We start from the raw sequence: 25214 nt of genomic DNA, 5'->3' as shown, positions 1-25214 counted from the left end.
GGGGGGCACGGGGGAAGGATTGCATGGAGGGGATTGTAATCATGGCATTACATATATACAATATATATTATGATATACGATAGAATGAATGTAAAACTAATGTTCTCCCATGTAAACTATCACATAATTCACAATAAGACATTTAAGGAAATAAAAAAAAATAGGAAAAATAAAGCAATATTTCTAGAGCAATACATTTCTGAGATGAAAACATTTGGTATGTTCAAATATCATTTTTAAGACTTTATGTAGGTATAAATATCATACAAGGAATTTGCAATGTGTAGACACAGTTTACATTGCTTATGAAGCACAGATTGGGAAAAAATGACATTTGCTTGGTAAATACCACAGCACCCCCCCCCAACACACACAAATATTAAAATACAAGAGAAAAAGGGGAAGAAGGAAAAAAAAAAAAAAATGATTAGCTACCCATTATCATCTCATAGTTTCTAAAAATTCTTGCTCTCTCGGGTTCTCACTTCCAAGATGACAAACGGAGAAACCACGGTCGTGCCAAAAAGGGCCGCGGCCATGTGCCTCCTATTCGCTGCACGAACTGCGCCCGCTGTGTGCCCAGAGACAAGGCCATTAAGAAGTTCGTAACAACATAGTAGAGACCGCAGCCATCAGCGATATTTTCGAAGCGAGTGTCTTTGACGCATACGTGCTTCCCAAGCTGTACGTGAAACTACATGATTGTGTGCGCTGTGCCATTCACAGCAAAGTGGTCAGGAACCACTCTCGTGAAGCTCGGAAGGACTGAACACCCCCACCCCGATTTAGACCTGCAGGTGTTGCCCCACGACCGCCACTAAAGCCCATGTAAAGAATTACGCCCTTAAAGGCTGAAGAAAAACTAACCTGCAAGAAAATAAAATAAAAATTACACTTCAAAAAAAAAAAAAAAAAGTGAATGATCTTTTCCTTTTCTCTCCAGTGTCCTATACGCCTTGCCTTCACCCCCTTCAGCATCATTATTCTGGTACAGTCAGCGAAGAACAAAATTTAGCTAAAAATCTCTTTAAGAATAAAGCTAGGCAAATATGCAGAGAATGCTAATCTCTGGCATTATTCAGAGACGGCACCTTCACTTACTAATTGAAATAAGACTATAATTAATTTTTAAGATTAATATAATAAAATAATATTTATTAATCATCAATTATGTGTCATTTAGGACCCTTGGCTAAGGGGTTAAATGCCCGGCTGCTCCCCAAAAGGTCAGCAGTTTAAACACACCAGTCAATCCACAGGAGAAAGATGAGGCAGTCGGTTACTATTAAGATTTACAGCTTTGGAAACTCTATGGAACAGTTCTACTCTGCTCCGTAGGATTACTATGAGTTGGAATCATTGACTAGATAGTAACAGAATCTACAGCTGCACAAGAACCCTATGAGATTAAGTAGTCCAAAGTGAGTAGGTAGTGGAGTGAGTGCTAAAACCCAGGTTCTTATTTCCTATGCTATTTGACCTCTCCAAAGTCTTCAGTGGAATTTCCTGTATCATTAAATATTATGAGAATAATATCTTTGGGCATGAACATTTTAAAGCTTGATACATACTTTCATACCACCAGATTATTTTCCAGAAAGATAAACCAATTTATAACCCCACCAACAACAATGTATGACTGAGAAAAAATAAAAGAAAAAAATATATATATTGCCAGTTTTAGAGGCAACAAAAGTATCTTTTTGTTTCAGTTTTAATTTATGATTTCATGTTTAAATGGTCCCTTTCAATTTGGTATAAAACAAGTATTTAAAACAGCATTTTAACTTAAATGTTTATGGAATTATTATTATTATATTTTACATTTAACTATTTAAAACATATATACATCTAACCAGAACTTAAAATCAGGAAAACAGAATGAAATTCATACACTAAGTTCTTTAACATGTTGCTGTTTCAGTATGAAACTGAGGATGCTGTGGCGATGTGCTTAAATCACCTGTAGGAAAGGAACAGAAATGAGCAGTAAGTTATAACACAAGCACAAAGGATGTGAGACAAGTAAAAGCCATGAGGTTCATGTTAAAAAGTAATGATTAAGGAACAGATATAAAATGGCAGCAACTCTGAGGAATTACCAGTCTCTTGCTGATCTCAGTTTCTTTTAAGTTATGATGTGTTTTAAGTACACATCTCCACAGAATACTGTTTCATACTAAAAACTTTTAATTCCAAAATCACACACGGCCTGGAAATATAGGCATTTTATGTTAGAACAACATAAGGTTCCTGTGTTGATAATCAGATATTTATGATTTTATTCCATACTCCAGAGCACAATAAACCCAAACCAAATCATATACCCATTGCCAATGAGTCAGTTTTGACTCATAGCAACCCTACAGAACACAGTAAAATGGCCCCAACGGGTTTCCAAAGCTGTAAATCTTTACAAAAGTGGACTACCACATCTGGTAGGCTCGAACTGCTGACCTTTTGGTTAGCAGCCAAAAGCTTAAGTCATTGCACTACCAAGGCTCCTTAACATAACATTCAAGTAAAAGAAATTCTGATTGCACATTTTAGAGTCCATCTGTATGAAACTTAATTAGATTTGAAAAGTCATGTGTGTATGTTGTTGTTGTGTGCCATGGAGTCAGTTCCGACTCATAGCGACCCTGTACAGGGTTTCCGAGGCTGTAAATCTTTACGGGAGCAGAAAGCCTCATCTTTATCCCGTGGAACAGCTGGTAGTTTCGAACTGCTGACCTTGTGGCTCGCAGACCGATTCGTAACCACTATGCTACCAGATCTCCTCATGTGTGTATAGTAACATTTATTAAACACATATTACTATCAGGTATTTTCTAAGCTACATATATTTATCTTCTCAAGAACTCTATGAGCTAGAACTATTTCCTCCCTCTATATATAAACAAAGTATAAAACTTAGTACTTCCATACTGCAATTTTTACTTTAAAAACTAATACATGCAATTTATTCAATGCATTGAAAAATGACTTACACACCGACCTATTTGAGGGCAAAATTATTCCATTAGACTAGATACTCAGGCCCTTCCCTTTAAAATCTATCTCTTATATTCTCAACTCCTCATTTTAAGTCACTTTGCATTCTCCACAAATAAAGACAAGAAATAGGAAGGGAAATTAGAATTATACTATATAATGCTCTCTGATAAAAAAAATATTAATTATTTGGTAATTTAGTATTTTCCTGCTTTTCTCCATTTACATGTATAACTCAGATTAGGAGTAGAGCAACAACCTAAAAATATTTTGAGATGTAAATCTGACTTCAAAAAATTAATAAAGTTTAATATTCAATTTTGCTGTTGCTGTTGTTGTAAAGTAGCTTCAGATTCACAGTGACCCTGTCTATACAGGTTTCTGAGGAGCAGCTGGTGGGTTTGAGCTGCTGACCTTGTGGTTTACAACCAGTGCTGATCCTACAGCACTACATAGGAAATATGTCTATATATTATAAATTTAAAATATACAAGGTAATTAAAAAAGCAGATGTGTCTTATACTAAATATTCCAATTAAGACCATTCTAACTAACAAATCCCTAAAGCACACTACAAAGCCAAAATAAGCTAGTGAAAATCAAAACATGGAAAAATTCAATAGTTACTTCCACTAAAGAAGTATAAAGAAGTTTGAAATTTTCTAAAAATAATGAAACAAGTTCATTTGCTTTGCAAATTAAACTACAAGGCAATTTAACAAAAAGTAAGTATACAGATACAAGACTAGGAATTGAAATGAGCTATTAATTAGAACTGTGTACAGTTACAAGTCACCAAACACTGCATATTATGTAAAACATGTGCTTTTTATAATATTTTAAAAACAAAGAGGTGTTTTAAAACATGAACCTTTATTACGCAAATTAATTCAACTTTTTAATATAATCAAAATTTTAAATTGTCCCAATTCATAGTCCACACACATGCACACAATTCAAATTATATTATTTTTTAAGAAATACTCTATACTGAAATAATTTACTGAAGGTAGCAAAGGTTTAAAGTTATAGTGTTACATACTTTTCATTAAGCAAAAGAGATACGAAATATCTATGAAAAAATTTGTTACCAACTACAAGAAAATAATAAGCTGTGATATTTACAAAATATTCAGAGAAAATAGTTTGATACTAAAACATGAAAATCACAGTTTAATAGAGAGGTTTACAACATTAATTATGGAGTCAGATAAATGTGGATTTCAACTCCAGTTTTTACAGAGATTAACTGTGTGGCCTTGAGCAAGTATAATACTTTAACTCTGTAAGCCTAAATTTTTTTCATCTACTAAATTGAAGTAGAATGCAGATTAAATAAATGCAATGATTGAAAATAATGCCCTTTTAGTACTAATCATTAGCGTTATGGCTATTAAAAGCAGTTATCAAATAAATCCACTTAAACATTAAAATTTAAAAATAATATTTAGAATAGTTCACATTTATTATTCTTCTAGGAATACTGGTTTACTATAACAAATCATGAATAGTTCAGTCCTAGTAAAAAAGAGCTCTGGTAGCGTAGTGGTTACGAATCAGGCTGCTAACCTCAAGGTCAGCAGTTCGAAACTACCAGCCATTCCGCAGGAGAAAGAAGAGGCTTTCTGCTCCCGTAAAGTTTACAGCTTCAGAAACCCTATACAGGGTCGCTATGAGTTGGAACCTACTCCACGGTACTTAACAACAACAACAACAACAGTGCTAAATAACAAATAAAAATTGCTCTAGACATAACCTTTCAACCAAAGGATATCATTCCAAAACCAGAAGAACCACGTCACATACATCCAGAATTTGGTTGCCAAATATATTCCAAGGGGCAATGCACTATGCATTGAATGATCAAAAAAGGATCTGTAAAACATGAGTTTTATAAAGTTTGAGTTCTATATTTCATTGAAAAAATTAGTATTTAATTCATTTAAATGAAAATTATATTATGTTCTGCATGTAGAAGCATTGGTTTAACCAGAATCTAGGATGTTTATATGTACTGTTACAGTTTTCATGGCAATCAACAATAAACTCATTGCTAAATGACTTAACCATGTTCTAAACATTTCTAATTCACTAAGATTAAAATTTTATTCCATCTATTTTCCAACTTCATAATTTCAATTTACTCCTCTCTGAAAAGCAAATTTCACTTTATACAAAGTAACTCTATTTATTCAGTATATTGTTCACCAAAGATGTATTACAATTTTGACAAATTAGTATAAAGCAATCATCAAGTTTTTCTCTATATTTTATCATTATTACTCCTTAAATACACACTCCAGTAAAACCATGGACACATCTTTTCTTATGAAACAAACTAACTTAGTGGAACTGAAGGTCAGTATCTACAGTATTTAAATTTTAGGCAAAATAAAAATTAATGAATTTTATTAAACGTAAGTAGAATTAACCATCTATTCAAGCTAGACAGGCGACTTCCTGTCCGTATCTCTCTGAGCTGTAAGAAATATTAAAACGAGATCAACTATCTGGAATTAAACCCCTTCTTAAGGATTAACACTTAGTGATTTACTAGTCATTCTCACCTCTTTGAGTTATTTTCAGACCTTTTTTTTTTATGAAACTCAATATTGAGAACAAGGTGTTAAAGGAATGAAAATTAGGAGAAAAGGTCTGATCTTAGGGGCCTGCCTAAGTGTCCTAAATGGGGCAGCTTTAGAGCAATGGGATGCTGAGGTAGAAGGAACAGTTTTTAAAAAAAGGAAGAAGAGAATTAAATAACTGCACCTGCTTCATAATTATTCTTAGACACTACTCCTAAAATCAAAACTCTTCTTTGTTCTACTGTTTATGCTCAATGAAAATAAAATTCTTGATACTTATGGAAAGGTGAGTTCACATATTCAAATTACTATATCTACAAATAAGCAATACGCATGCTACATTTAGAGTTCAACAAATCCAAAATCACTTTTATTAAAATGTTTCAAATATATATTAAAATGTATTTTAGGCTTAAAAATTAAACATGCTAGACTTTTGTCATGGAAATTATCTTTAGAATCACTTACATAATGTTAAGAAATCTAAAAGATTTCACATATTATCTTGTCAAAAGATTTTATACAATTAAGATTAAACATGTTACATAAAAGCAGTGTTCTAAACATACAAAACATTATTTTTATCCTACCAGGGCCTAAATTATGTTCTTTCATGTACAGTTTTAAAAATGTAGTTAAAAATAGCACACTTACTTTGAAAGAAATTGTACTGTAGCCCAAACGCCACCATACATTAGCCCTTTAATGAGCCAAGAATCAATATTTAGGTCTGCTATAAACCCAACCAGCCAAATAACTAGGAAAGGAGTTCCTAGCATAACCTTCTGCCGAAATTCCTGTACAGAAACAAAGGATTAATCAAAATGTTTGCATGTTTCATGAAACTTAGATGTGAACCATTGCTACCTTTACAAAAACATGCAAGAAAGAGTGAAATTCACTCGCTCAACTGTGCCAATTATTTGCCAGGCACTGCTCAAGATACTGGTCTCTGTCTTCAATAGACTGACATTAAACAGTTTCAATGTTTCATTAAAATAGTGAAAAAGGAGAATAAAAATTACATCTATGGGTTCTATAAAGGCAGATACAGGTGAATGGAGTACCCCTTCTAACACTTGGCCTGGCTAGAAAAGAGACCATTCAATGACAGAAACCTCTCCATTTTAACAAGGGGACTGATTACTAGAAAGATGGTGTGGCGCAATAGAAGTACTCAACCACAAGGTTGGTTTGAATGAGGTCGGCGGTTCAAACTCACAAGCTGCTCCTCAGAAACCCTATTCATGGTCACTATGAGTCGAAATCAACTCAGTAACACTTAAAACAACAACAATAATTAAACATGCTAATTTTTTTGTTTAATTTTATCCTGTAATAAAACAACTAATACTTTTTCTTTTTCATGTCTAGTAATGAGAATTTTACATCAAGCCATGGAGACTATAATTGGTAGAGAGGGAGAATGGGTGAAAGCAAATATTAGGCGAGAATGTGGACATGTGCAATTTGAAAAAGTATTTTCTAAGATGATATTTAATTCAGTTTATTTTTAGTTAAGGCTTTATGTCTTTCCCCAGCATAAGCCACTGTCATTTTTAAGAAATCAAGCTAAAACATACATAAAACAAGAGTAGGGTATGAAGTCAGGTGGGGCAGTGGTTAAACACTCAGATGCTAACCAAAAGGCTGGTGGTGTGGCTGTACGGTAGGATACATACTGGACTGCTAACCGCGAGGCGGTTCAAACCCACCAGCTGCTCCTTGGAAACCCTATACAAAGAAACTATGAGTTGCAACTGACTCAGTGGCATTTAACAAGACCACCACCATCCTTTAGAGGGAGAAAATTGTGGCAGTCTGCTCCTGTGAAAATATATAGCTTTGGAAACCTTATGGGGCAGTTTTATTCTGTCCTACAGGGTAGCTATGGAGTCCTCGTATGGCGCACCAGGATAATGCACTGAACGCAAGATCAGCAGTTCAAACTCACCAGCCACTCCTCAGAAACCCTATACACCCTACACAGGGTGGCTATGAGTCGGAACTAACTTGACGGCACTTAGCAACAACAGGGTTGCTATGAATCAGAATTCAACTTGATGGCAATGGGTTTGGGTTTTTTTGGTTTTATTATGCAGCTTTCTAGGTTTTCAATAACATATATAGCCATATATATGCCATTGAAAACTTAAGAGAACCACAACTTTGTGATCAGCAGTCCATTGCATTAGCCTATAGCGCCACACCAGGATTCCACATACACACATACATATAACACATGTATGTGCATACACAGACATGAGGGGGCTTCCAAAAGTAGGTGGAAAAATGGAATTAAATGACAATGGTATTTTTTACTAACTTTTTGAAGACCTCCATTTAGAAATGACTTTATAAAGAGGTTATAGCAACGTGCTGCTATGTGGTTATGGAAAATCTACTTTCTCCATCATTTTCATATGGAAATTTCTATAAATCCATTTTCTAGACTATACGATTTAGTAATCTATTTCTTTATTACATTTTTTTTGTTTTGAACAAAGTACAGATTCACATGCAGCTATAAGAAATAATATTGGGAGATCCTGATAAAGCTTTAATAAGGCTCCCCCAAGGGTAATATCTTGTAAAACAGTATAGTTTAACAACCAGGATACTGACACTGATATAGGCAAGATAAAGAAAATTTCCATCACTATATGAATCCAACTCATCTGGCAGCTTGTTTTGCTACGGTGGCTTGTAAGTTGCTATGATGCTAGAAGTTATGCCACCAATATTTAAAATACCAGTAGGGTAACCATTGGTGGACAGGTTTCAGCAGAGGTTCCAGACTAAAACAGACAAGGGAAAGTTAGCCACTGAAAACCTTATGAATAGCAGTGACTAGATCAGTGTCTGCTTTCTAGAAGATGAGCCTCTGAGGTTGGAAGACCACTGGGGAAGAGCTGCCTCCTCAAAGTAGAATTAACCAAGATGATGCTAATGGAGTAAAGCTTTCAGGATTTTCACTTGCTGATGGAGTATAAGAACAGTTATAAATACTCATTATCAGAGCATGGAATGTACAAGTATGAATCTAGGAAAATTGGAAGTCATCAAATATGAAAAAGAATGCAAAAATATCAATATCCTAGACATTACCAAAACTCACTGTCATCAAGTTGATACCACATCATAGTGATCCTATATATGGTTTCCAAGGCTGTAAATCTTTATAAGACCAGAAAGCCTCATCTTTCTCCCACAATGAGGCTAGCAGATTTGAACTGCCAAACTTGTGGACAGCAGTCCAGTGTTCACCCTATAGTGCCACTTAGCATTGAAATGGACTGGCATTAGCCATTCTGAATCAGACAACCATATATGGTTTAGCATGCTGGGAATGACACATTGCAAAAGAATGATGTTGCATTCATTGCCAAAATGAACATTTCACGATCTAGCCTGAAATATAATGATGTCTGTGATCAGATAATACCCGTTAATGTGCTGGCCTGCAAGGTCGATCTGAATAGCAAGGTAAGTGGTTCAAGGATACTATGAGTTGGAATCAACTCAATGGCACTTAACAACAACAACATGTCTAAAAGGAAGACATATAGTGAGAGCCTGGTCTGGCATTGTAGGATAAGCACTAGAATAGAAGGTAAGTTTGAACCACAAATTGGCAGTCCCAATTCACCAGCTGCTCCTCGGGAACCCTGTATTGGGTTGTTACAATTCAGAATTGGTTCAGTAACACTTGACAACAACAAAAGGAAGAGCAGTTAATACCACTATTGTTCCAATTTACACCAACCACTAAAGCCAATGATAAGAAAATTGAAGAAGTCTACCAATTTTTCAGTCAAAAATTGATTAAATATGCAATCAAGGCACTTTGACAATTACTGGTGACTGGAATGTGAAAGTTGGAAGCAAAGAGAAATGATCAGTAGTTGGAAAATATGACCTTGGTGCCAGAAAAGATGCTAGAGATTGCATGGTATAAGTTTCCAAAACCAATGACTTCTTCACTGCAAACACCATTTTTCAATAACATAAAAGGCAATTATATATATAGACTTTATCATATGGAACACACACAGACTACATCTGTGGGATAAGATGATGGAGAAGCTCAATATCATCAGCAAAAAACAAACAAACAGCCAGAGGCGGACAGTGAAACAGACCTTCAATTACTCATATGCAAGCTCAAGCTAAAGCTGAAAAAAATGAAACAAAATCCATGAGAGCCAAATATGACCTTGAGTATATCCCATCTGAATTTAGAGACCATCTCAAGAATAGAGTTGATGCATTTAGACACTAATGACCAAAGACCAGAGTTGTGGAATGACATCAGGAATACAAAGGAAACAGGAAAGACCAAAACAGATGTCAGATGAGACTCTGAAGCTTGCTTTTGAACATAGAGAAGCTAAAATGAATAGAAGAAAGGATGATCTAAAAGAGTTAAACAGAAAATTACAAAGGGCAGCTCAGAAAGACAAAAGGAAAAGTATTATAAAGAAACGTGCAAACACCTGGAATTAGAAAACCAAAAGAGATGAACTCGCTCATCATTTCTCAAGATGAAAGAACTAAAGAATAAATTCAAGTCTTAGGTTGCAATATTGGAGGATTCTAAGAGTAAAATATTAAATGATACAGGAAGCATCAAAAGAACATGGAAGTATATACTCCCGTCAACCTAGAGATGAGAGAGAGAAGAGGAAGAGCTGATTGTTCCAAAGTATGGTGAGACCTGGGAACTCCTGAGCCCATGGACAAGGACATAGCCATGGAGGGCTAGAGCCAAGAGTGAAGCATCCAGAGATATGAAGTGAGAGGAGATGCACAAGAACGCTCAAACTTGCAGATAGTACCCATTTGACCTAGCTTTGGTGGTTTGATGATCAGAATTCAACTAGAAGAAAAAAGAAAGAAAGAAAGAAAAAACTTATAAAGGAAACAAGTGCAAATTGCTACAATTTGATGAACTTGACCTATACTTATGGATAAAGGAGCTCAAACTACCAACTGAAAAGAAAAGAGTCTTCACATCAAGGATCAATCCTATGCCTGCTCTATGTAAGGTTGATAGGGATGAGCCACTTAGATATTGGCTACCTAAAATGGGGACTATAGCGGCACAAAGTGACTGGCTTTCAAGTTTTCAACAGGGAGTTTAGTTTCAGAGTGTGCGGGGGAAGGTAGAATCTTGCCTAGACACAGGTCTGGTGAAAGGAAATAGGGATAAGATTCTTATGATTCAATAGTGAGTAACTGTTATCATGATGGATTGGAATTGTCACAACTCTAAAGGTACACGTTTTGTAACAAAAAAGGGGGAGTAATTAATCTTAAATGATAGGAGCAGAGGACCCTAGGACCATCAAGGAAGAAGAGCTTGAGCGGAATGTGGGACCCTATCCAGATAAGCAGCAACACCAGAGATGAAGGCAGAGATGGTGACATGGAGTGATAGAGCAGCTGAGGACTCTAGACATGGAAAGAAAGGCTGTGAGTTGGAGGCCAGGAGGCAGGCTTGCAGAATGTGCTGTTTGGTTGGTTAAATAATTATATATTCCTGCGTGTTTTTGTGTACATTGAAAAAAAAACACAACAAAAACAGAGGAAATAAAAGCAAATACTGTGGAATGATGTGCACGGAGGAAACTGTAATTGCAGTGAAACAAAATATGATAGGATGAGTGTAAAACCAATGTTCTCCCATGTAAACTATCACTCAATTCACAATAAAACTTAAAAAAAAAAGAATATGAAAGCAATAGTCCCAGTACCAAAAAGAATTGATCAACATTCAACCAGTTCAAGCAGAGGATTATATAAAAGGAAGAAGTCTAAACTGCAATGAGGCACTGCAGAAAAATAAGGCTCCAGGAACTGACAGAATTTTGGAATGGTTCAACAAACTGACACAGCACTGGAGAAGGGACTTACTCATCTTTCCCAAGAAATACAGAAGACAACTACTTGGCCAATTGATTGGAAGAAATCCCTATTTATGTCCATTCCAAAGAAAGGTGACCCAATGGAATGCAGAAATCAATGAACAAGGTTATTAATATCACATGCAAGTAAAATTTTCCTAAGATAACTCAAAAACAGCTGCAACAGAACATCAACAGGGAGCTACCAAAAGCTCATGCTGTATTCAGAAAAGGATGTGAAATGAGGGATATCACTGCTGATATCAGATGAATTTTGCCTGAAAGCAGAGAATACTAGAAAGATGTTTACTTGTGCTTTACTGACTATGTAAAGGTTTTTGACTATGTGGATCATTACAAGCTATGATAACAATGTAAAGAATGGGTATTCCAAAAAAATTAATTTGTGCTTAGGAGGAACCTGTACACAGACAAAGAGAAAGAGGCAGTTATTATAACAGAACAAAGGGAAACTGAATGGTTTTAAATCATGCCAAGGCTATATTCTTTCACCATACTCATTCAATTTGTATGTTGAACAAATAATCTGAGAATCTGGATTATATGAAGAAGATGGCATCAGGATTGGATAAAAGCTCAACCTTGCTAGTTGGAAACGAAGAGGACTTAAAATACTCACTAAAGAAGATAAAAAACTATGAATTGTACCTGAAACTAAACAAAACAAAAATCCTCACAACTAGACAAATAAATAATGTATCATGATAAATAGAGAAAAGATTGAAGTTGTCAAAGACTTCATTTTGCTTGGATACACCATCAACACTCATGGAAGCTGCAGTTAAGAAATCAACCACATATTGCACTGGGCAAACCTGCTGCACAAGACCTCTTAAAATGTAAACATCAAAGAAGTCAGTTTGAAGACATTTTTGAGCTCTGGTAGCGTAGTGGTTACGAATCGGGCTGTGAACTGTAAGGTCAGCAGTTCGAAACTACCAGCTGTTCCGCGGGAGAAAGATGAGGCGTTCTGCTCCTGTAAAGATTTACAGCCTCGGAAACCCAGTGCAGGGTCGCTATGAGTCGGAACCGACTCCACAGCACTTAACAACAACAACAACAACAGCAGCAATAACCATGTACAGGGTTGCTATGAGTCGGAACTGACTCGATGGCACTTAACAACAACATAACAACAATCCAATCTATGGTATTTTCAAGAGCCTCATATGTATGTGAAAGCTGGAAAATAAGGAAGACCACAGAAGAATTGATGCATTTGAGTTATGGTGTTGGAGAAGAATACTGAAAATACGACAGACTGCCAGAAAAACATACAAATCTGTATAGGATGAAGCACAGCCAGAATAATCCTTGGAAGCCAGGATTGGGAGACTTCATCTTTTATATTTTGGACATGCTATCAGAAGGAGAAGGACATTATGCTTGGTAAAGGAGAAGGTCAGTGAAAAAGAGGAAGACCCCATCAAGATGGATTGACCCAGAGGCAGCAGCAAAGGGTTCATGCCTAAATAAATAACAATCGTCAGGATGCCGCAGGACTGGGCAGTGTTTCGTTCTGCTGTGCATTTATAAAGTCACTGTGTTACTGGCACGTAACAACAACATTTCTTACTGTGGTGGGTTTTTGTTGTTTTGGTCATTTTCAGTGGCACCGTATTTCTAATTTTAGTGTTCATATGTTCCTTGCAAGTATATAAAAATGAAATTGATTTCTGTATGTCTACCTTATATTCTGTGACCTACTGACCTCATTGATTAATTCTAGGTGGGGAAGGGGAAGACGCATTGGATAGGTTCCTTGGGATTCTCTATGTAGATAATCAAGACAAATAGGGGCAGTCTATATATTTCTTTCTGATCAACAGGTTTCTCCTGACATTGAAAAGTAAGCATTAGTATGAAATCTTTCATAAACTAAAATGGTGTTAAATGAAGAACAATTAACATTAATTTATATGGGGAAATTTTGGGGGTATCTCCGATGAGAAAATTAACTATCAAATCATACCAACCAAGTAACACATAAAACCTAAATATAACATTAACATAGGAAAAGCAAGAGTGATATGATACATTTATAGCCCATATGTTTGCATTCATGATAATCAGGGTGCACAGTGTCTCTTTAAGAGGTTGTTTTTTTTTTTTTTTTAATGAAAATCCTCTTTGGTTTTCTTGAGATTTTTCATTGAGTGTTTATGGGTAACATTGGTAGAAAGTTTTTCTGTTTTGCTTTATTTTTTAATTGTTTGTGTCTGATTTTGGTTTCAGGTTAACATGAATCTCTTTCCATTCTGTTATATCCAACTTGCCTGTAGTGTTATATTTGAAATTATTTTCTTACAGACAGTGTATTTTTCATTTGTTTCAAGCATATTCATAATTGCACACTGAAGCACTTTTATTATTGTTTGTTAAATGCTGTTGAGTTGGTTCAGACTCATAGCAACCCTGTATAGGGTTTCTAAGGAGTGGCTGGTGAGTTTCAACCACCAACCTTGTTGTTCAAACCAACCTTGCGGTTTAATGCGTATCCTATAGCGTCACACCAGGACTCTATTATTATTTTTGTGGTGGTGGTTATGTGCCATGGAGTAGGTGCTGACTGATAGCGAACCCTGTACAGGGTTTCTGAGGCGGTAAATCTTTACAGGAGCAGAAAGCCTCATCTTTCTCACACAAAACAGCTGGTAATTTAGAACTGCTGACCATGAGGTTAAGCATCCCGATTTGTAACCACTATGCTACCAGAGCTCCTTTTTTATTATTACTATAGTTACTTTAAAATCTTTGTCATAAAATTCTAACATGTTTGTTATCAGAGCATTGACATTTAAGATTATGTTTTCATTTATTTTAAGATCTTTCTAGTTCTCAGTATGATAAATTATTTTTTTAAACTGAAACATGGGCATTTTGGGTATTATATGTATCTTATATAAACATTCACTTTTAGATGGGTTCCTCTGTTACCACTTACAGAGGCGGGGGACACCTCTTTATTACTGTCAAGTGGACCAAAAGTCCAGAATTCTCTACTTGGCCTCAACTATTGGCCCCTCAATGTTGTTGGACAAGTGTTGGATTTTAGGTCTGGTCTACATTCTGTGTCTGCTAATACTGAGGCATAAGGATACCTCCTTATTACTCCATGTGTGGTCTCCACTGATAAAGCCATGAGTGGGATCTCATTAAATCCAACCAGTAGGGATGAAAGTCCCTTAGCCTTTTCTGACTTTACCCCAGCAGAAGACATGAGCCTCATCAGAGCCCAGTGAGAGGGAAAAATCTAAGCTCACCACTGGTCCTTTGCTTGTGTGGGTGAGGCCATTTTTTTCCCTCGAAATTTTGCTATAGTACAGTTGTTGCTGTTGTTAAGTGTCACCTAGTAACTTCCAAATCATAGCAACCCTGTACAGGGTTTCTGAGGAGCAGGTGGTGGGTTTGAACTGCCAACCTTGTGTTTTGCTGATCTTATAGCGCCACACCAAGAGTCCATAATAGAGTAGATAAGTATAAGTGTTACTTTCTAAAAGTTATATGACTTGTTAAGTTGCCTCTTTTGTGGTTCTTTTGCTCGACAGTACATGTAAAACAATTTTACTCTGTAGTACATGGGATTCCCCAGTAAACCGGACTGAACTAGATGGCAACTTTTATTTTATGGTTGCTTGCTTCACCAGTTCATAGTCAGGGATACATGAAGCAAAACAACAACAACAAAAAACAAACTAAAAACCCAGGAAATTCAACATCGTGTCATTCTTCACATTCCAAGCTCCCGTTTCTCCATCTTTTAGTCTTCTTGTATTTGTTTTTTATATAATGCCCAGTAGTTTTAGTTGCTCTCGGAAACCCTGTGCAGGGTCACTATAAGTCGGAACCGACTCCACGGCACTTAACGACAACAACAACAAGTTTTAGTTGCACTAATTAGGATAAACAGGGAAAGTATGCTTACTTCATCTTCCTATCTATTTTTATATAGTTTAAAAAATAACATTAAAAAGAATAAAAGGTAAGATTTTTACTGTTAACAAAAGAAATCATTGGTTTCTACTGAGAAAATACTAATTTAGAAACATATCTCTAAAATAGCTATTATCCAAGTAACTAACACTTACTTAAACTTAAATCTGCCTGTCTAATATCTTCTAAACACCTTAAAAATCAGAGCCAACAAGAACAACAAAAATCAGAGAGCCTTTAAAACAGTTTTATAAAATCATGATGTCCTCCATATCTGTCTACTACCATGGTCCACTTTTTCCTTCTGTTTTGAATAATTTGTTCTTAAGTGAAATAATGCGAGTCCTAGAGTTTATTCTTTTTATTGTTTAATTTTAAATACAGAACATACTTGATAAGCTAGAAAACCAAGTCACACTCACAATCTAAATTTTCTAAAATGAAATAACTATCAATGCACAAGCTACATAATTACAAACACTTAATCTCAGAGCTTATGTATGGTTATGAAGCTTATTTTAAATTATCATAAGAGGGGCTTCAAAAATTTCCTAGAAATATTACATTATCTTTTAATTCAATATTTCCATGATCTCTCTGAATTCCCCTCATCAATCTATTATACTGATTATATATATTTATGGTGATGAAAAATTTCACACTGATACTGATGATGGTTTCAAAATCTGATCAGTCTAATTGGTGTCACAGAATTGTAAATACAAATGGCAAATTGGAAAGATTCCTAAAATGGAAAAAATTAAGGATGGAAGCCTTGATAGAAACTAAATCTCCCTCTTGCAAAATGGTGCATAACAACCAAATCCCTTGCCCTCAGATTCTGACCAGTCCGAAGTAGTGCTGCCCTACTCAAAGATGGAGGTGACCTGCTAAAAGATGGCAGCCAATCATAATGGTTTAAATAAATTTGTGTCACTCTTCTATTGTTGTTGTTGTTGTTAAGTGCCGTCGAGTCGGTTCCGACCCATAGCGACCCTGTACAGGGTTTCCGAGGGTGTAAATCTTTACGGGAGTAGAAAGCCTCATCTTTCTCCCGCGGAGCGGCTGGTAGTTTCGAACTGCTGACCTTAAGGTTCGCAGCCCGATTCTTAGTCCTGTCAATAACCCAAACTCATGCATCAGGCTGCTGAAAGGACTTAATAATATCTTTTCCAAGTCTCTCATTTCAGGGCTTCAACATATAATTTACCTATGCCAAATACCCCAAATCGTAAAACCTTGAGGTTTGATACTATTTTGCCATAACAGAATTAGTTTAAAGGACACAATAGGATCAAACACTATCAATAAATCAGACATTCATAACCCTGGGTCTGCCTGTACACTGAAAATCTTCAGTCATAGGTTTACCTTATCAGCTTTGAGCTTTCTAAGGAAAGATGGGTTGTCATATCCTTTTGCTTGCCTTGCCTCTTGCAAATGGTTGATCATCCACACATTTTTTCTCTGCTTTGCCAAATCAAGTGCTGATTCACCCTGATAATATAAGTAGAAGACATTCACCTTTAAAATAAAAGGCAGACTATTGTAGCTAAACATCTCTATAAAATAAAGACTGTAATATCAATTCACTGACATTAGACAAAGTATCATTTCTTCAAATAATCTAAATCATTACATTTTTCTTGTTATATTTTCCCATTAAAAAATTTAGAAAACGTATTTACTCATATTCTCTATTTTCTATTTTTGCTTGAATTTTGATTCATATGAGAGCAAATCAAAAAGTAAGTATTTTAATACTTGCTGGATCAGAGGATACCACTAAGTTTATTTTCATTCATACTCTTTACAGATTTTGAGTTATTCCTATAAAAACATCTTCCTATAATATGAATGCTAGAAATTTCTGTATCATTTCCGTGATGACAAGAGTCTTAAGAAGATAATAAGACAAAGAAAAGTCAACTTCTACTACTCCCTCTATCACAATGACATTCTTAGCCTATCTCAAATTCATTCACCTATGCAGAAATTTCCAAAGAAACATGAGAAACAGCAGAAAATAGTGAAGTTTACATTGAGCAACTTTCTTTAAGCCCAAGAAAAAGAATGTCATAAGTGAACAGGATTAAAATATACTAAAGGAAGTGAGAAATAAGAAATAAGTATTTTTAATTCTAGGCTTCTTTTTGCCTTTACTGATGTAAAATTTTATCTTTCCTTTTCTCAAATCGATCAGACACCTACATGTCTATTAAATGTTCTGTAGTTTAACACTACTTTAAATTTAAAAAGTGAAAAAATTTAAATGTTTGTCAAAATTTCAGGAATTCAGAATTACATAGAAAAAGAAAACACTGAAATTTTATTTCACAAAAATTACATGAAGAAAAAAATTAATAAGGAGCCTTGGGGTACCTGACTTATAGGGGATGATTCCTTATATAAAGACTGGAATACATTTTATGTATTTTTTCATTTTAAAATAAAAGTAACAAACAAAATAAAACATACTACCACCACCAATAGCAACAACTATAACAAAACAATAAGACAAAACAAAAAGCCCAAACAGCCCTTTAATAACAGTTTCAATGGTTTTTAATAGGGAATGGGCTAATCTAGCTGAATCTGCTACAAAAAGGGCTATTTACTATAAAATATTTCCTTTCCTATTCCAAAATTCCATAACCTAATTTATTAGAACCAGCTAATTAATCCAAACTATAAAGATTACCTGAATAAAAGCAATCCCTTTGGGTAACAACTCCCAGAGAATATTCTGCAGTTGCCTCGGTCCAGCTGAGCATCCCTTCCACTAGAGGGCCATGTGACACCTAAGGATTGCCTAGATAAAAAGATTGAGGGAGCTTTAAGAAATCTTTCAACTACTTCTCTAGTCATCTGACTGTTTTTGTATAGTTCTTTATTTCACCTGGCAAAATAAACAAACAATTTATTTGAATAAATATATTAAAACCAGGGTTCTGAATCAAATCTATATTTGATCACTCCATGTATCAGCCATAATAATAAATAACAACAAAAAACAACAAGACTCTACATGGAGTATTTATTCACTGTGTAACTCATAATAAAAAAATTTCTTCTACAGTGTTGGTAGATGAACATTATCACTAAGATATAAGATTACTTGAAGTTTGGCTTAAGTGAGGCTGAATTTCACTATCAAAACTAATGAAGTCTTCCTTGGAGACCACCTAGGTCAGGCACTTAAAGAGGTAATAGAAACTGTTTTCTGATAACAAGTTTCTTATCTTACCTCATCTGAGTCTATTTCAATATATTAGTAACAGAGCTCAGTAACTTTACATTCTGCACAAGTTAAATGTGTCCTTTGATGATATTGCAAAGATAATAAATATGTGGGTAGCACTTTTAGAAATTAATTGTGCCCCCAAAACTCAATCTGTCAGGCTATTTTTTATATTCATAAATAAGACACTATCATAAAAAAAGGCTCTAATTTTATTCTTTTTCCCTTAATATTCCAAATAACTATTTTTTCTATTGTTGTTACTTAACAACAACAAAAAGGTTTAGACTTTTTAATGTACTTATTATTTAGGGTAGTGGTCTTTATTCATTTGAGTCATATCTGATAAAAGCCACTGATCATCTCACACAGAAAAGTGACAATATATACAACTTTAAAAAAACTATTTCAGGGGTTTCTACACCTACGCTATGACCCAAAATCCACTAGTAGAGCCCAGTTTTAGAACTTCTAAACTATGGAGTCATGGTGCGACACTGTAAGATAAGCACTTCACTGCTAACCATAAGATCAAACACACCAGCCACTCCTTAGAAACCCTACAAATGGCAGCTATGAATTGGAACCAACTCTACGGCACTTAAAAACAACAATCTTGGGTACATGGCAATTTCTGACCCTTTAAAGGAATTCCTGTGTGGTAACAAACAGTTAATGGGCTCAGTTGCAAAACAAAAGAAAGGTTAGAGATTTGAGTCCACCTAGAGGCTACTTAAAGTAAGGCCTGGCAAACCACTTCCGAAAAAGGAGAAACCCAAAACCGTATAGAACACAGTTTTAGTGACACACATGACAGTTCTACTCTGACACATATGGAGTTATCATAAGATGGATTCAAGGGTAACTGGTGTGGATCCTTCTAAAGATCAAAATAGTCATCTTAAAGTTATTATGACTAAATGCCAACTGTCTTCAAAAACATGTTCTATCACATTTTGACAAAAATACTTGGTTATAAAGTATAAAAATATAATTCCTTACTTGGGTAACTAATTTATGAGAGTAAATCTCTAGTTAATATCAAGACAGACTTCTAAGAAACTTAAATTTAATTTTATTTAGAAAATAGTTATTTTAGAAGGAATAGGTACAACTAATAGGAAGACAAGTCTGTAGATCTGTTTTTGAAAGCTTGCAGCCATGAAAACTCTATGGAGTTCTACACTGCACACAGGGGGTAGCCATCAGTTAGAATCAGCAGCTAACAAAAACAACAATGGTTACATAACTAGTACAACACAAACTATAACTAACACATGGAATTGCCAGGGATAAGAATCAGGGTTTCTTGTTTTGTTTTTTTCTTGTCTAGGGCTTAAAATGAAAAAATAGAAAAATGTACAAGTGTAAATTAGTTTTATTGGTCAAATTCTTGGACAATGAATCTAAATCTTTGGGCTTTTTTTTTTTAAAAAAAAATGCTTCCCCCTTTGAAAATTTGCAGTTATTTAAGTTTACTTTATAATCTTGATATTCCATGTAGTTGAAAAGGAAAAACAAATAAAACTTCAAATTAAATATGCCCAAAACAAAACCATTCCTGTCACCTTCCCCCCAAAAATGTATTTCTCCTTCTGTATTCACAAACTCTCATATGGTATCACACAAGCCATTCAGTTATTAAAACCAAAACCCAAAATCATCATGGATGGTTTCTTTCACCCCATATCTAATCTGCATATTCATTTCTACTCTAAAATATCATCTCAAACCCATTGATTTCTATCCATATTTACTCATACTATCTTATTAGTCTTATTTAAATATCACTTGCCTGATTTTGTACAATTGCCTAATTAATCTCCATTTCTTTATATTCTATTTTCAATGTATTCTCTATACAACAACCAAACTAATGTTTTTAAAAATATTTAAAACAAAAAGCAATCACAGAGCTAGCCTAAATAAATCCTTTTTTCTATAAATAAGAATACAATTAAAGTTACTGATCGTATCATGGAGTCCTGGTGTGGCACCGTAGAATAAACACTGGGCTACTAAACCACAAGGTAAGTGATTCCAACCCACTAGCCACTCCCTGGAAACCCTATCCAGGGGTGCTATGAGTTACAACAATCATAGCCTTACATGATCTAGCATCCGCTTCTCTCAATGATTTCACATCCTTGCCTACTGCACTCCAGGTCTTTATTTCTATTCTCAAACATGATAGGCTTGATAGAACCTACGATCTTGCAACCTCAGTTTCCCTCCATGTGAAAAATTCTTCCCACATATCTTATACAAGTCTTGTAGCAAATGTCAACTTCCTCAGAGAGGTTCCCAAATCATTCTCACCTGAGGTAGTCTTTCAGCTCTCATCGTTCTATCACATTTGCCTCTGGATTTCTGTTTTGTTTTTTCATTCTTTTAGTTATTGTTACTTCCTCAGTTAAGTTTTGAGAGAATATGGACCAATCTGTCTTGAGCATTGCTAACTCCCTGGTGGTGGTGGTGGTGGTGGTGTGCCGTGGAGTCGGGTCTGACTCAGCAACCTTGTATATAGTTTCAGAGGCTAGAAATCTTTATGGGCAAAGACAATTTTTTCTTATGCAAATATTGCTCTGCTTCAGTGAAACTGTCCCTTACCTTATATGTTAGGGTTTAGGAATTATCCTTATCTAGTAATTCCAGTATTGTGAACTTTTCAAAGCATCCTATTTAAAAATCTTTGGTAAAGCAAAAATTTCCTCCTACAGAGAAGTACAGTAGCTGAGTCATGGAAACTAGCTTAAATAAAGTTAAAACTATGAATATTTTCATTCAATCAACAAATACTTATTTAGCGCCCAAAACATGTCAGGCACTATCTTCTTTCCCTATGTCTACTGGAAAATATGCTGATCAACTTGAGTAGGGACACGATGGCTTAAATGTTTAAAAATAAAAGAAAGAAAAATATGGTTTCCCAATTTCTTAAAATTTTGCAACTATTTCCTTTTAATTACAGTATTTATAATTAGTCATTTCTAAAGATGGACTATAATCTTAAATTACCCTCCAGATAAGTCTAACTTATCCTTCTTTATGTAGTTTTACCTTCTCTTCTTAAAATAACCAAATTGAAAAAGAATGCATACTGAAACATAAGAGATGCCCTGATCCAGCAGGTAATAACCTACGTTTTGATTGGCCATAACAGATTATTCATATTTACTTAGCACATATGCCTTATAAATTTAAGAACCATGACTCAAAATACTATGGATTATATAGTCAAAAATAAAAAATACTTTTCAATGGGTACAAAGTTATCCTATGAATACACATTAGGAAAAGATGATGTTAAAACTTTGTCATTTCTCAGAAATATTCTTTTAATATTTGTTGCTGAAAAGCATGGCACATCCTGAAACTTTAAAAATGAGAATGGTTAACCAAAATTTGAGACTACCAATAGATTCTTCTTAAGGTACAGTCATCCCTCCATATCCATGGACTCTGCATCTGCAGAGTCAAACAACTGTGGATCAAAAATATTTTGGAGAAAAAAATGGTTCCTAAGAAGCAATTAAGTGGTCAAAGCAATTCCTCAAAGGCTAACAGAGAGCAAAAGTGCCATTTGAACAGCATTTACATTGTATTAGGTATTGTAAGTACTACTCTAAAGATGATTTGTGATAATGTGTATAAGTCATATGCAAATACTAATGCCAGTTTACATAAGGAACTTGAGCATCCAAGAATTTTGGTATCCATGGGGATTCTTGGAACGTATCTGGAAAACTACACTAATACCATGGCTATACAAATTTCTAAATGCTCAGAATATAAATGATAACTGTGCTTTGCTTTTAAATAAATTTGTCTACTTTTCCTGCATTAGTCCAGAATTTAGTGGAAAATTTTTCAAAATCATAGAGGTTTTTATCAAATTTTAAAATCTTTAACTTTAAAAAACCTAAGACAATAAAATGACCAAATCAAAGAACTAACTAAAATATATTATTCACAATGGGTTTACCTAAAAGTAAGTTCAACTTGTGACTCTGTAAGGGTATTATTGAAGAAACCCTATACCTACAAAAATAGATTATATAATTTAGTTTACAAAACTCAGTAAGAATTAAGTAATAAAAGGTTACCAGAACCTAAAAACTACTTCAGTGTAAAAATCGGGTCTTTCAAAAATAATTCTTGAATGGGAGCAAATAGTTAAGCTTAAGTATGATATTTCTTCCAACTATGAAAGCTTATGAAACATCTATGTTTTATTGAGGAATTCATACATCAGTAACCACACTTCCCATGATCAAAATGGATATTTTTACCTTAATATTTTGGGCATCCACATTAGCTCCAGCTTCCAGAAGAAGACTAATGACTGTGGTATTCCCAGCTAGCACTGCCCAATGCAGAGCAGTGTTTTTGTGATACTTGTCACCAAGGTTAACTGAAACATTGAATGTTAAAAGCAATCTAGTTGGATCCACACTGAAAAGGAAAAAAAAAAAACACAACAACAACAACCCTAATTTCAATTATAGAAATCATTAAAGATACTAAACCAATTGTGGCTACACTTACACTCCATCTATGCTAACCTAATAATGAACATTACACTTAGTATTGAGAAAATATTCTAAGATGAAGTATACAATATGTACAACATTATACAAGGTCATATAAGTTCCAAGGGATAGCATACTTGGCACTAGCAGTTTCTACTTTTTGATCTGCATATCAGTGTCACTGATTTCAATGATGATGGTGGTGGGGGTGTGCTGTCCAGTTACTTGCTACTCATAGTGACCCTCATGGGGTTTCCAAGGCTGTAATCTTTATAGGAGCACAAAGTCTCATCTTTTTCCCGAGGAATGACTGATAGATTAGACCTTGCCGTAGTAGCCCAGCTCATAATCCACTATGCTACCAGAGCTCCTTACTGATTCCTATACAAGTAAGTAATCCGAAAATTTTGATTTAAATCTAGCATGTTCCAAAATTATTTGAGACAATTTATCAATTAATGTTATATTTTACAATATGCAAATCATGTGGAAATATTTTTTAAAAAAGAAAAAAACTTATCTTCCAGCTACAGAAATTGTTAAGAGGAACAGACAGATGATACTAAACTTATTAAATAGGGTTAGAGACATAGAGCAATCAAAAAGGTAATGTATGTTGTTGTTGTTGTTAAATGCCACTGAGTCGATTCTGACTCAAAGCTACCCTGTATACGGTTTTTGAGGCTTAAAACCTTCATATGAGTAGAAAGCCTCATCTTTCTCCCACAAAAATGTATGGTATCTAACAAATATTCATAATAAAACCTGTAAACATTAGTGTAACATTAACCAGTTTTTCTAGAAACTTGATTTCCACTTATAAGTAAAAATAATCAGAATTAATCCATAATGGTTACGTACCTATGTGTTCTATAAGCTGCCCACATTAAGGGTGTCATTCCATTCTGATCCATCATATCTACATCCTGGTTGAGTAAAAAGAATATAGTCAAACAATAAAAGCTTGTACTGTTCTAACAAAGTTACTTCGAAAAATAAATCTAATTTACACATCATAGGGCAAGCAAAATACTACCACTCAATTACTTCTTAATCAAGGCTGATTCATTAAACTTTTTCCTTCTCAACTTTAACACTACCACCATTCATCTGTCAGTCTGTAATACTGTGGTGGCAGCTTGTGTGTTACTGTGATGATGGACGCTATGCTACCAATATTTAAATACCAGCAGGGTCACCCACCGTGGACAGGTTGCAGTGGAGTTTCCAGACTATGACACATTAAAAAGAAGGAGAGGCAGACTACTTCTGAATGGACAGCCACTTCTTGTTGTTGTTGTTAGGTGCCATCGAGTCGATACCAACTCACAGTGACCTTATGCACAGCAGAACGAAACACTGCCCAATCCAGGGCCAACATCACTATTGTTGCCACACTACAGTCCATTGATGATGACACTTGGCCAATCCATCTCATTGGGGTCTTCCTCTTTTTCTCTGACCCTCCACTTTACTAAACATGATATCCTTCTCCAGTGACTGGTTCCTCCCTCCTGATAATATGTCTTAAGTATGAGAAACAAAGTTTGGCCATCTTGGCCTCCAAGGAGCACTCTGGCTCCACTCTTCCAAAACGAAACTATTGGTTCTTTTGGCAGCCCCTGACACTTTCAATATTCTTCTCCAACACCATAACTCAAAAGCATCAATCCTTCTACGGACTTCCTTATTCACTGTCCAGCTTTCGCATGCATATGCGGTTATTGAAAATACCATGGTTTGGGTCAGGCGCACATTAGTCCTCAAGCTGACATCTTTGCTTTTCAACACTATAAAGAGGTCTTGTACCTCAGATTTGCCTAATGGAATACGTCCTTTGATTTCTTGACTGCTGTTTCCATGAGTGTTGATAGTTGATCCAAGAAGAATGAAGTCCTTGACAACTTCAATTTTTTCACCATTGATAAGAATGTTGTTAATTGGTCCAGTGGTGAGTATTTTTGTTTTCTTTACATTGAGATGTAAATCCATACCAAAGGCT

General features: G+C 35.0%; 1 protein-coding gene across 1 annotated transcript in view; it reads right to left on the bottom strand.

Moving 5' to 3' along the window:
- Nucleotides 1-25214, bottom strand: part of ZDHHC17 (zinc finger, DHHC-type containing 17) — a 170483-nt gene that overhangs the window by 21082 nt on the left and 124187 nt on the right. Inside the window, exons 6-10 of the mRNA XM_006876515.1 lie at nt 24074-24138; nt 22973-23135; nt 16811-16936; nt 6234-6376; nt 4769-4869 (exon numbers count right to left, since the gene is read on the bottom strand). Coding sequence (XP_006876577.1) covers nt 4769-4869; nt 6234-6376; nt 16811-16936; nt 22973-23135; nt 24074-24138 — 598 coding nt within the window. The remainder of the gene's footprint in view (nt 1-4768; nt 4870-6233; nt 6377-16810; nt 16937-22972; nt 23136-24073; nt 24139-25214) is intronic.

This window comes from Chrysochloris asiatica, unplaced genomic scaffold (genome assembly GCF_000296735.1).
Source record: "Chrysochloris asiatica unplaced genomic scaffold, ChrAsi1.0 scaffold00387, whole genome shotgun sequence".
NCBI classification, from domain to species: domain Eukaryota; kingdom Metazoa; phylum Chordata; class Mammalia; order Afrosoricida; family Chrysochloridae; genus Chrysochloris; species Chrysochloris asiatica.
Note: the sequence above shows the minus strand (reverse complement) of the source record. Positions and strands in the feature narration are given on the sequence as shown.